The sequence below is a fragment of the Paramormyrops kingsleyae genome, chromosome 11 (genome assembly GCF_048594095.1).
Source record: "Paramormyrops kingsleyae isolate MSU_618 chromosome 11, PKINGS_0.4, whole genome shotgun sequence".
In the NCBI taxonomy this organism is placed as follows: Eukaryota; Metazoa; Chordata; class Actinopteri; order Osteoglossiformes; family Mormyridae; genus Paramormyrops; species Paramormyrops kingsleyae.
In genome coordinates, this window is record NC_132807.1 from 21985792 (window position 1) to 21998778 (window position 12987).

At 44.9% G+C, this 12987-nt stretch overlaps 2 protein-coding genes across 4 annotated transcripts in view; one reads left to right on the forward strand and one right to left on the reverse strand.

The window, feature by feature from the left end:
- Window positions 1–652: 652 nt before the first annotated feature.
- spg7 (SPG7 matrix AAA peptidase subunit, paraplegin) lies at window positions 653–6445 on the reverse strand. Its single transcript, XM_023790753.2, has 17 exons — window positions 6229–6445; window positions 5884–5986; window positions 5696–5785; window positions 5355–5596; window positions 5034–5173; window positions 4728–4830; window positions 4516–4641; window positions 4257–4419; window positions 3859–4032; window positions 3455–3579; window positions 3256–3358; window positions 2583–2693; window positions 2351–2466; window positions 1797–1953; window positions 1528–1691; window positions 1254–1331; window positions 653–1138 (listed from the first exon to the last, which is right to left on the reverse strand). The coding sequence occupies exons 1-17, from the start codon at window positions 6430–6432 to the stop codon at window positions 923–925; spliced, it is 2415 nt and encodes an 804-aa protein (XP_023646521.2). The 5' UTR covers window positions 6433–6445; the 3' UTR covers window positions 653–922.
- A 1574-nt stretch (window positions 6446–8019) lies between these two features.
- Window positions 8020–12987, forward strand: part of ankrd11 (ankyrin repeat domain 11) — a 78250-nt gene continuing 73282 nt past the window's right edge. For all 3 annotated transcript variants that reach the window (XM_023790741.2, XM_023790740.2, XM_023790742.2), the window contains exon 1: window positions 8020–8399. The gene's annotated coding sequence lies outside the window, so the exon portion shown is untranslated. The remainder of the gene's footprint in view (window positions 8400–12987) is intronic.

A 12987-nucleotide genomic window follows, 5' to 3' on the forward strand; every position in this document is an offset into this window, starting at 1 on the left:
TTCTGCAGTCTGCTGAACATGACCAGTATCAAATTTTCCTTTCATAGAAACCATACTATATGTACCGATATTCTCCTTCAATATGCCATTAAAGGTAAGCTTTGTTTTGTTCATACCTTTAAATCTGCATATGTAAATTGTGTAACTATCAGTAAGATCTAATTCATATGGATTTCTAAGTTGTCACGTCACTTTAAATTTCTTACAAACTATGCAATGTGTCCAAAGGCAAGTTGCTCAGAGTGAAATCCGTAATTCAATAGGTGAAGTCTGTCTGTCACACACTGGCAAAACAACTGCAAGTGCTCCATTTAGAAAGTTATAGTTGCACTGATAACTGCAGTGGCGACTGCTACTTTTTACAGGTATGCTGGTCATTAGAGGTAAAAGCTCAGCTGCAGTGGGGTGATCAGTGATTTGTGGGAACTGGAAGCAGAACTTCAGGATTCAATTCAGATGAAACTGGAAATATCTTACATGACCCATAGTCACCCGCCGCCCACATCCACAGAACTGCTACAGGATCCACAAAACCCCCAAGTCATAGCAAAATGACCTATAATCTATAATCCTAATCTATATAAACACTACGGATAGAGGAGGAGTCTTAGTTTTAGATGGAACATTGGATTTTGTGCGACAAAGTTCAGTCTTCCGTAACACCAAACAAATTTATTGCCAAATATTTATTACGCAAAATAGATTAAATGATTCATTTAAATTACATACTTTGAACAGATGCATCAGCTGTTCTGGCCAACGCAGCTGATTAAGCTGACAGCCCTCTCACGATAGCGCCCCCTGGCTGTTGCAGGCACAGACGAACCAGAAGCTACAATGCACCCTTAGTGCAGTACTATCTGCGGCCACCAGGAGTGCTGTTTAGCTCACACAGCATCATGACAGGCTGTGGATGCGGGGTTCATGCAGGTCCCAGGCTAAGATCCTCGTCTTCCTCCTTGCGGGGGGGGCGTCTGGGCCTGCGCGGCTCATCCTCCCCCGTGTCCTGCTTGTCCTTCTCTGCCTCGATCCAGCTCTGGGGGGCGATCATCTTCTTGGGCCCGTGGGGTGGGGGCCCCAGCAGGGCCTCTATGTCGTCGTAGTTCACCACCTCGCGCTCCAGCAGGGCACTGGCCAGCTGGCAGAGAGCAAAGGGTTACTAGCTGATACACATTGGCAGGATATCAGCAGCAGATTAATCTCACCGGTCTAATTCATCCAGATGCAGGAATGAGGAGATGAGAAGCTCTTACCACTATCAGCTTATCCCTGTTATCTAGGAGTAGCTTCTCCGTCTGCCTATATGCCCGTGAAATCAACATCTTCGCCTCCTGAAACAGCAAAAACACGCGGCAAATCCAGTCAAGTTCGGCGGTGGTTCCAAACTTCACACATGACATTCTGGTCACTTACAACTGTAAAAACTTTGGTTTTAAATCTCAATTTCAGTAATATTAATAAAAAATGCACAAAAAAAAAACTGACAGGCAAGTGAACAATGGAACAGGGCTACAGCCAATCACCCACATGGTCCATCTGATGCTGGAGGCCCTGACTGAAAGGCCGGCGGCCAATGGCGCCCTCTTCCTCCGTTTCAGGGAAGGACACCTGGCCCACGCTGGGCACCATGCCATACTGCTTCACCATGGAGTAGGCCACGCGAGTCACCTTGCGGAGGTCGTCCTGGGCTCCTTTGATCGACGGCAGAGAATTAGGGGGTGTTGATGGGTTTGCTGGAGCCAAGAGGCGTGACGGACGAACCCTGGACGGACGAAATGACGGCGCCGGATTCTCACCTGTGGTGACCTTGTTGAATGTGATGGCTTCCGCCGCCCGGCCGCCCAGTGCCATGCACATTCTCTCAAAGAGCTGTTCCTTGGTGAAGAGGTACTGGTCGCGGGGCAGGATTTGGGCGAATCCCAGGGCTGCGTTTGTGCGAGGTGCAATAGACACCTGTGGGGCGGAACCAGTGCCAGGTGCTGATTGGTAATTACTGCTTGTGCTTTGTGAGATACCGCTAAGAGAAAATGACATGAGTGGCTTTGCGGGACCACAGCAGACCCACGCCGCTTGGAGCTCCCCCCCTACCACACGAAGAGCGTCACCCCAGTCCTCCACCCTCAAGAGCCATGTCATGAATTCCTCTACTAACCTGAAGCCTCTTGATGTTCCCTGACTGTTCTTAAGGTTGCACTTCTGGTTATTGAATAGTCTTACAAGGTTCTTACTTTGTCTGGTAGACGTTGTGTAATTTCATTATGTAACCCCCAGACACACTAGTTACTCCCCAACGCTGCCTGTATGTTGCTTTGGGCAAAAGCGCCTGCTAAATATGAGTGGGAGGAGCTACCTTCATGACAGCTTCTGTGTGCTCCAGCAGCCAGCCCACCAGGGCGTGGCCAGACTCATGGACGGCCACCACCTTCTGCTCCTCCTTTGACAGGATTTTGCTTTTCTTCACACTCCCTGCAAAGGCGCCCCCACACACACACACACACAGACACACACACACAGAGATATCTCAGATATAAGACCTCAGTAAGGAGCCTGTCTCCGTGGTGATGGTTGCTAAGTGGTAGTACCCGCAATGACCCTCTCCACGGCGTATTCGAAGCTGAAGGTATCGATGGACTTGTAGCCCTCCCGGGCAGCGTGCAGCGCAGCCTCATTGCAGATGTTGGCGATGTCGGCCCCTACAGTCGCAGGAGATCAGACGTACAATGGCAGGTTTTCACTGGATCACGCTTGTTTAAACACACCGTTCACGGCGGAAGTCGTTTATGTTAATGACAGCGACAGCTCCTTCAGGATATTTGTACACTTATGCCTTAAATTACAATAACATACACTTCCCCTTGCATGGGAAACCACTTCCTTTTATGCCACTGCTCATGAGTCATTCAAGATAAACCCACGTCCCATCAAAAATACTCCGATAAGTGTGTATCCCAAACAAGAGCATAGCGATGGTTTCAACACTGGTAGGGACCAAATCAGCCCCAAATGCCTTGCCCCTCTAAACATACACGGTGCTCACACAAAATTGGTAAGGACACATCCAAATCTACACCCTTGATCCCAACCTCCAAAGTACTAAACTGACAGGAAAGTTGGCAGGTAGAATTTACAGGCACTCACATAAACAGTGCAAATGATCTAGTAGTATAATTTGCTCAACATTTTAGATTTAGGTGTAGATGCCAGATTGCAACCTGGTGTAGAGTGTAAACAAAGGACCATTAACGGCATGATTACCGCTAAACCCAGGGGTAAGTTCTGCCAGGCGCAGAGAGTAAAAATCAGCTGGCTGGGTCAGCTTCAGGATCTTCAGGTGCTGCTCGAAGATCTCCTTCCTCTCCTGTGTTTCAAACACACACATGGAACCATTGAATTGCTACGGAGCCTATCTGTGATGGCCAACAGAACATAAGCCCAGAGGTTAGGAGATGTGAACCTGCAGAGTGGGAAGGTCGATGAATATATGCCTGTCCAGCCTCCCTGGTCTCATCAGTGCGTTGTCCAAGATGTCTGCCCGGTTGGTGGAGGCCAGCACAATCACATGGTCTGTGGTTCCCATTCCTGGGGAATGTTCAGACATTTGTTCCTACCATTCTAGATGTTTATGATATTTAATGTTACTTGATCTTCTCCCAGACAACATTACCTTCATAAATTACCTGAAATACACAGGTAATACACGACTCCTGAGATATTCATTAAAACCTCATTAGACTTGACTTTTTAGCTTTTCAGAAACAAATCATGTAAGATGCATTTCTATGGGAATTAACTGAACAAACTTTACATTATTACAATCTTACCACCCAAACAGCTTTTGCGGGACTTGTCCCCTCTTACCGTCCATCTCAACCAACAGCTGATTAAGGGTCTGCTCCTCCTCCGTGTTGGAGAAGCCCGACATGTTTGTGGAGCGTTTTTTCCCCACCGCGTCGATCTCGTCGATGTACACGATGCACGGGGCACGGGCACGGGCCTCCTTGAACAGACTGCGAACCCTGGCAGCGCCCAGTCCTGCGCACAATGGCAGACAGCGATCGCCATGCTACCAGGGGGCACTCAAGGCAGAAGGCATCGGTGCACCCACTTGCTAAGAGAAATGCTCTATTCAAAAGTGCACTGCTGTGCCATCAGGTCAAGGCACGACAGAAACACAACTTGAGAAACGTATGTTTTCTCCTTTATAAGTTGTTCTGTAACTTAGACAAATGAGCCGCTACAATTGGTCCAAGACTCACCTCCGATGACCTCCACGAACTCTGACCCTGCCATGGCTAGGAAGGGCACTTGAGCTTCCGTGGCAACAGCCTTAGCCAGCAGAGTCTTGCCACAGCCTGGGGGCCCCAGCAGAAGCGAACCCTTGGGGACTTTTGCCCCCAGCTGGAGGTATCTGTCTGGGTTCTGCCAACAGTAAAAAACACAAGCACTGGATGTTTAAAATGGCAGATTCTTCTAGCTTAAAAATGGAAAACTAGCTTAAAAACATCCTTCCCGTACCTTCAGGTAATCTACAAACTCCTTCACCTCCATCTTTGCTTCATGCATGCCAGCCACGTCTTTGAAACTTACTCCTTTCCCAGACTTGCCATCCACGATCGTAAATCTGGCCATTTTCAGTTGGTTCTATTACAAGATGGACAAGTATGAGGACAGAAATCCCTTCCCTCAAAATTGGACTGGCTGGAAGCATGTCCCGTAGCTGTACTTACAAATGCACCGAATCCACCCTCCCTGCCGGCCAGGCCCGCCAACCGAAAGATGTACCACAAGATGGCCACACCAATGGCCGCCATGCCCAGAGCATAGAGAGCGCTGTGCCAGAATAGGAAGGGAAGCAAAGTGTGTGCAAACTTCTGAAAACAACCTATCTTAAGCAACAGTGCAGCTATTAGCAACATATATACAGATGGAGTACTGAATCACAATCAGATAGTTATGGAACTCTTCTGGAATGCTGCATAAAAACCACCCACACCAATCGGTAGAAGCTGTATTTTGAGAGGCAGGAAACTCACTTCCCAAAAAACCCAGTCCGCTTATATGAGACGGGAATCCTGTCTTTGGCATCAATGTTCAGGTCATCCTCTGCAGTCCGTAGCTTCTCCTCAAACTTGTCGATGTTGGCCACTTGCATGCGGTACATCAGCGCCAGCCTCTGTGAGAGTGAGAACCCTCTGTTTGCTTTGCAGGGTTCACGAGTGCCATGATAGACGTACAATCCTCAAATTCTGCATGGAGTTCCACTGTGTGGGCTATCGTACACAGTACCCATGATGCCTTGCACATTAATAAAAGCAACATATTGACAAAATGATGTCGACTGTGGAGAGGCTGACCGGTCTGCCGAAGATGACTGCTCCAGGATGCAGGTAGATTTCCACAATGTCGCTCTCTGGGACCACCTGCACACGAGACACCTCCCCCTTGGCCAGCATCTCATTGACAAAGTCGTTCCAGGAGATGTTGCCACCGCTGCTATTGATGGTGTTCAGCACACTCATGATGAGGGCGATGATGAAGAGCATACGAAGGCGTTCTCGATACATCTGGTCCTCCCGCTCACGACGTTTCTTATCCTCTGAAGAAAAGTGCAGGAAGTCAAATTTGCTAATTGGTTGATGACACTGGAGAGACTTTTTCGATAACTTTGATCTTATATGTTCTTCATCATACCCACCTTCATCTTCTTCAGTAGGTTTTCCTTGCGCCCCATCGCTTTTCTTTTTGTCTCTTCTATACTGGGAAGTACTAAAATAATTTATGGCACCTTAAAATAAATAGATGAACAAATGTTAGCCTGAGAACCCAATAATAAAAAATGCTGAAATCATCACTGAACTGTTTGAAATGGGCTTGTATATTTACCTAAAATGTTCCATAATCCAACTGGGTTTTTGGTTAGCTGTTGTTTAATGAGGTTATTGCTAATTCCAAGTAATCCAGGACTCAGCGGTCTGTACAGTATTTGCTGCAATGCATAAACAAAAATCCGTATAACATATTAAAAATAATATTTTTTTAATAAGTCAAAAAGACCGCCAATAGGATTCTCTCGCTGCAGATTTTGAAACTACAGATCGGACAGCAGATTCACTGGTGGAGCAACATGACTGAAATGTTAATCCTCCAACCTTGACAGCTGTGCAGTCCTTCAGGAATCGACATTAACGACAGCACTCGCTTTGAATGAACAGTAAACTAGTCATCTACCTGCAAAAGTCCGGCGTTGAAGCCATGGCTCTGTTGTTTCACAAATGACCTCTGGAGAAGGGAGCTGGTGGAGACGTCGCGGTTTATGCACAGAACATCCTTCGATAAAGGGGGCAGTCTGGTGTGGCTCTTTAGGATATTAAAGTTTCCCGAAAGCGAGCCTTTCTTCGCGGAGGAAAATACCCAAAAGGACCTGCTCTTCATATTTCGGCAGAATCTGCTATTCAGGAGCAAGAGTAATGCGGCCATATTAAAGGAAAATATTAGTGCATTGTCGGTGGTAATTACATTAATAAAAAAGCATGTTAACAAACTGAGGTAGGTCGTTATACAGACATTACTAAAACATTCCTCTAATATTTTATATCCGTTATGTTCTTTAGCTACGCATCTGACGCTATCCACCTAGCCGTCTACTCCGCCCCTCTGCCTTGAACTTTCACCTTTGTGTTGTCAAATCAAAATAAATGGCGACGTAATTCGGTTTATTTGACTCCTCATTGTATATTTACTATTTACATGTAAAACAGTCATTTATTTAAAACGTTTCAACAGCCGCCGTTCTGTTATTTAAAATGTTATTAAATCTGACTCAATCTTCTAGTGACGTCATCACTAGTAGCTGATTCCGCCGCTTCCTCGTTCAAAAACTACAAATGGCGCCATAGTCATATCTCTAGGAGTCGTAGTGAAACTGATGATAATAAAAATAATAATAATTATATTTATTTCAAAACCAGGTTTAAGAAATTAAACATTTACTGTTAAACATTTAAGATTTAGAATTTGTATACAAGAGTCTTTTCTTAATCAAGACTCTTTCCAATGCTGTTTTCATACATTTAAATTGTTTTTGTTATGTAACATTTCAGTGCGACCACCAGGGGGAGGTATTTCTTTCTTCTTTTTTTCAATTTTCACACGTGCAGTGAACAGTTTACCGTTTTAGATCATTCGAACTGGCACCTTTCTTTTAAAGTAAAAGTGCAAACGAACGGACGAAAATAAACAAAACCCCACTTTATTACTACCTATGCAGTTAATTATATTTACTTAGTACTGTACACGATTTCAACCCAAAAATAGATAGTTTCAAATACAATATAAACACAAACATATGCTCAAAAAATATATGCCTGCTTCTGTGAATCTGTTGCATTATACATTTAAAACAAACGAATTGATTTTTTCAGGAAATGCGCAATTCCGACAAATCCAAATCTTTGTTTTTAAGAATAACAAATATAGGCCTTCTTTAAATTCGTGTTTATAGTCCCGTGTTATTAAGAATAATTAGTCACGGTCACGTTGTGACACATATGTCATTGCAGTACAGTACAACACCTACATGTTTCAAAACCATTTTAGAGAGAAGACGAAGAGAGAATAACTGTTAAGTAGTACATAGTCAGAAAAGTATGATTCCTTTTGGCCATGAGAAAACATATTATTACATAAAACATCTCATTATTAATACACAGTAAAGGAAAATAGCCAATTGATTTCGTCCTTGCAATACAGACAATTCTGCCCTTCCATCTGACCCATCCAAAATCCTACGACGTTCTCCATTTCCTTGCGTGCTGCTCCGACTGCCTAATGGAGAATTGATCCTCTCTAAGAAACCGCGATACGTGCGACTCCATCTTGGCTCCGAAGTGCCCTTTCGATTACCGAATGGCGACGCATTTCGGCGATCCACAATGGCGACAGTTTCGCGACCACGGGCGTTTGGAACGGCCCACTTCCAGTAGCCTATCACGTAGCGCGCTCCGGCTCCGATTTCGTCAGCAGCACGGTCGACGTCAAAGGCTGGCCTGAAACGGTTAGCGAGCTGCAGTAGGGAGCCTGCCGAAAAAAGTCGAACCGCGACATCAAAATAAATCGAGCCTTTTAATGTGCAGAATCTATACGCACACGACGATGAAGTTCATATAATAACGGGGAACTGGCTCGTTTCTTGCGACGGTGATTCGTGGAGTGTGAGAAGTCTTTCTTTCGATGTGGGATATTCGGGAATTAGACTGTCCGTCCGCCTGAGATGTGTGCTGCTTTTGTCGGATGTTTCCGGAGGGCTGTCTGCTGAACTGCGAGGCCTCAAATGGGAAAAACAAACCAGGGACAGGACTACCGAAAATAAGCGAGCGGACGCACTTCAGATTTGGCCGAGGGTAAGTCTCGCTTGACAATTTGACATTAGCAAGCAGTAATGCTGTATAAACTGCGCCAAATAAACGGCCCGCCTCGTCCTCGTGGGGGTAGCTCGTACTAGTTTGCTAGTGCGCTAATCTAGCAGTCCGAAGTGAATCGACAAGTTAGCGTGCTGGAGTCCTACCTTTAACCTAGTTACCTCTATTAGCCGCCGTTAGCTCACCTTGTGTCCGCGTTTTGGTTGTTTATCTCCGGAGATTAGCCTCGAAAGATGACGTTTTATCAGGTTAATTGTCGAAAGTTTTTTTTGGCTGACTACGTATTTAGGTTATTTGGGTTTTAAGCGACCTGAGCGGCGTTATGCGGCGAAAAACCCGTCACGCCGCCCACGTACAGGATTATCTGTAAACCTATACGTGGCGTGTTAGTGGATACCTTGTTGTTATTAAGGCAGCGGCCCGCTTTTGTGAGACGCGGGGTTCGTGTTTTCTGCTGTTTGAATGGCGTGTTATGGGGGGGGGGGGCTGGTGATGGTGGTGGTTATTTCGAACTGCCAAAATAGCCCTCGTTATTTTCTTATGATGAATACATTCCCGGGGAGCGAAGCAGTATTATGACACCTTGTGATTTCCTGCAGTAATATTTCTTCTATGCTTGTTCACATTTTTTATATAAAATTATTTTGCTTGTTGCATAACTACTATCCATGAGGCATTTAATAAGAAAACACAGCTGATTTTAGACACCATGTGGCTTTCGTCTGTAATGTCAGCCGTGGGCGTAATGTTGATGATAGAGAGTTACTGCGGTGATGCATCGGTGCCCAGTCACCTGTACGGGGCTGCCCGCTGGCATGGCCCTGCTCGTCGCCTTCACATTTTGTTTTGGTTGTGGGTCGCAGTAGGGGGCTCCGGTTCTGGATGCTGGTGGACAGGGCTGCCTTCCTTTAGATTGCGTGCGTGAAATCACGCTTAAAACGTTAAAGATTTTTTCCTCTTGACTTGCTGGAGGTTGAGTGTTTTGTACAGCAGCAGATAGTGTGCTTTATTTACTGAGATGGGTCGCATTGATTGCATTTGCAGCAAAGCGTGTTTTCGTCTTGAAATATTCAAATGCATCTTTCTTGTTTTTGCAGTAATATTTAACACATCTGGTTGCATTATATGTTTAGGTGTGTTTATCTGTCCAAAGCTTACGAATTGCGCAAGATAAGCCTTTTAAGAAGGGAAATATCTGATCTAGTATTGCTGCGGCATCGGTGATTGAGGGGAAACACTGCAGTATGACTGAGGGCTGTTTTCATCTTTAAAATTTCGTTTTTGCTTGAATTTCACTATATATTCACTCTGATTGGAGCCAAGCATAGGACATCGGTTTGTGGTGTCTGCGTTTACCTAAATTTTTGCAGTTATTCTGCAATGTTCTTCCTTCCTGGTTTTGAATTTCAGGGTACTGCATATTTTTTGAAAATGCAAACCCAAATTGGTTTTTGGAAATTATTTGGTGGTTGGTGTCTGTATGTTTGCATGAATGTTTCATTCTGGTTTACATAATTGTTGGATATTACCTTCAAATATTAAGATACCTTTTAGTGCTGTGCCATTTTACTTTACCATTAATCCTGATTTTACATGGGCGTGTCATCTAGATGAATATTATCTTCTACCAACCAGTTCTCAGTTTCTTTGCCTGGCATTTGGTTTCTGGGGCCCAATTAAAGAAGATTAGCCACAAGAAATTATTGTGGAGCTTTAGCTTTGGTGTTGTGTTATGGGAACAAGTCATTCAACTGACTCTTGTGTAATCTGATGTAGTTTGGTGCTTATCAAACAATTTTCTCTAAAAATCACTGCACTTTAGGAGGGATATTTTTAGGAGCCTCACAAATGAGAACCGGCATCGGTCTTGGTTTTGTGATAAACAAAGTATGTTTCAGTCTTAAGCGTAGTGTCTCTGCAGCTTATTTTTACATGGCTGTTTTGCTTTGTTATATTCGTAGAGGTGATATGCTGAAGGAGGCATGTGATGTAGACAGGAAATGATGTTCTGTGGAGTCTGTGTAGAAGAGAGCCCAGTTATTTGATCTTGGTTTCTGGAGGGGTTTCCCCCCCTTATCCTAGGCCTTGTTTCAAGCCTTTCCATGTGCTTTAGCTTTAGATGGCTTGTGGGGGTGGGTGGGAGTTGCATACTAAGACTTTTGTCCCTGACCAAAGGCCCTCCCTATCTGAGGCCCCAGTAAAGGTCCAGGCAGAGTCATTTTCAGATGTGCCCCCCATTTTCCCTGCGCCCCCGGCATGCAATGTAATGGGATGCCCTGAACGCGGCGGTCAGAAATGTGAGCCACTGTGGGGGGAACAATAAAAGGCCTTCATGCAGCTGACGGCAGCCATGCCGTTAGCTTGCCTGCATCATACCATCCCTGTTAGCTATGCAGTATTTACTGGGAGGGCCTGGCCTGTCCAGGAGTGGCTCCCAGCTGCTACTTATGTCACTTAGTTGCTCTTGGTGTTTCACTGAATTAAACTACTCAGTATTTTTGTATGCATATTAAGCTTGTTGACATGGTTCAGTCAAATCCTCTCCTGTGTTGTAAAAGCTGAAGTGAAATGGTTGTGCTTAGAGCAGTGGTATATTGCGCACTTTCTCCACGCTGGGGGACCAGACTTGTTTGTCTGTTTGCTCTTGACTTCAGACCACATGGGTTGAATGAAATGTTTTTTCTTTTCTGTTTTCTTGGAACAAATGAGAGGAACCCTGGCTCTGTTGCTCCCTTCCCCCAGTGCGTAAGGCCAATTTGTTTTTAGGTGCATAATCCGTTCCTGGTGCCAACAGATACGGTGACGTTTATAGTTGTGCGATTTATTAATGGGTGGCGCACCACACAGTAGCGGTGGACCATGACGATTACACAGGCTGCATGTGTGGATGAAAAACAGGAAAATACCGTGTCTTACTCTGGGACCATGGACAGTCCACGTCGTGGGGTTTCCTGACCACGCACTTCGTTGTGCTGGTTTCATTTCCTGACATTCTCCACATTGTATGGTGGGAGATTGCACTTCCTGCTTTTATTTTTCTCTTGCCTTGTTTCAGCTGTCGTCTTATGTGATATTTGTGGTGTTCCGTTTGAACCATATTGAGTACACACCCATGCTGTGCCCTTTCGTATTTCTGGTTTTGGTATGGTGCTCTATAAGTGGCCCCCTCTGTTTGTGTCCCTAGTTCTTTGACCTTGCATACATCGAGGGAAAGGTTTGGTGCTGGGTTAGTCTGGGGTAGTCAGCCTTTACATTTTACATATTTTGATTTGTAGCATAACTTAATCGTGATCTTAAAGGTCAAATAAAATTTGAGATCTGTGAGATGGAATCTCGTCATCGCTGAACCGTGAGTGATAAGAACTTGGATGAAATATTTCAGTAATGTTGTATGGCATGTTTGGTTACATACCTTTAAAGCACTAACCAGTTGTGTGATTGTGAGATGGAGAGGGTGGCAGTAGCTCTGGGAACTTTATAACATGGATAGTGTGGGTGGGGGTGGGGATGAAGCCAGGAACAGATGTTGGTGTTTTGGTTGGGGAGATTATTTTTTTCCCCCCAAATTTTCTTTGAGTGTGCCCCTAGGTGGCTAGTGTCTTGTAGACTCATTTTCCATATCTGATAATCCTTTCTGATGCTAATCTCTGGTTTACTTGTCACAGAATAGTAGAAGGTGTATTGTATGTACCAGAACTCTGCATATTTGTTTGGACTGTAGGGGGTTCCCTCTTTTAGGGAGTTCTGGAGATATGTTAAGTAAAATTAGGAGATGGGATAAAAGGATTGTTTTTATTTATTTCATTGATTAGTTCACAGGTGTTCAAGGTTCTGGTTATCTTCAAAGATGAGTGAAATATGACTTCAGTGTATTAAAAATATGTAATGGAAATCCAACCTGGTTATTTTATATGGTTATAGAAATTTGTTAAAAGAATTCTATCAGGGTTGCTAGGCTGAGAATTGATGCCTTTATCTGGTAGATCCATGATCCATTATCCATCTGAAGCCCTCCATTTTCACAGAAGAGGTGTAGAAAATCTTGAATGGCCAAACAATAAATTGGGAATGACAACGTTTCAGTGGGCCTGCACCTACAGACAAAGAACAGAGGCCATAGAATGTGGCTCTCACATCTAACTCCATCTGAGGGGGCTTTTGAATAGGAGAACACAGATGGTGCTTTTGGTGTTAATGGACCTGAGACGTAGCTTGGTATGGCTCAGTCGGTTCTGGTGGAGGATTGATTTGGTGTGAAGTGTACTAAGCCACGCGTGGGGGTAGGGTGGGGCCCAGGAGATAACATGAGAAGCCCTAGGTGTTAATTCTTCTCCCTATTTCCTTTTTTCTTTGTGGCTTCAGAACTGGTAGCACTCTTCCTACCCTCCCCCCCGGTGTGATGTGGGGTGGGGCGGTGAGCTTGAATCACAATCACTCAGGCCTTTAACGGCAGCACCCTATTGATGGACCAGCTGGATCCATTGACTCAACCCATTTGCATTGAAATCCAGCTGCAGGAAGGAGGGAGGACATTACTGACAGGCATACCTAACCAGGCCGGCCATTCAGC

Coding starts and splice junctions, on each gene's coding strand:
- spg7 (XM_023790753.2), bottom strand. CDS start 6,432: ATGAAGAGCAGGTCCTTTTGGGTATTTTCCTCCGCGAAGAAAGGCTCG. Junction 4,642..4,727: donor AGGGTGGATTCGGTGCATTT/GTAAGTACAGCT, acceptor ATCTTGTAATAG/AACCAACTGAAAATGGCCAG. Junction 1,139..1,253: donor ACAGGGATAAGCTGATAGTG/GTAAGAGCTTCT, acceptor GCTCTCTGCCAG/CTGGCCAGTGCCCTGCTGGA.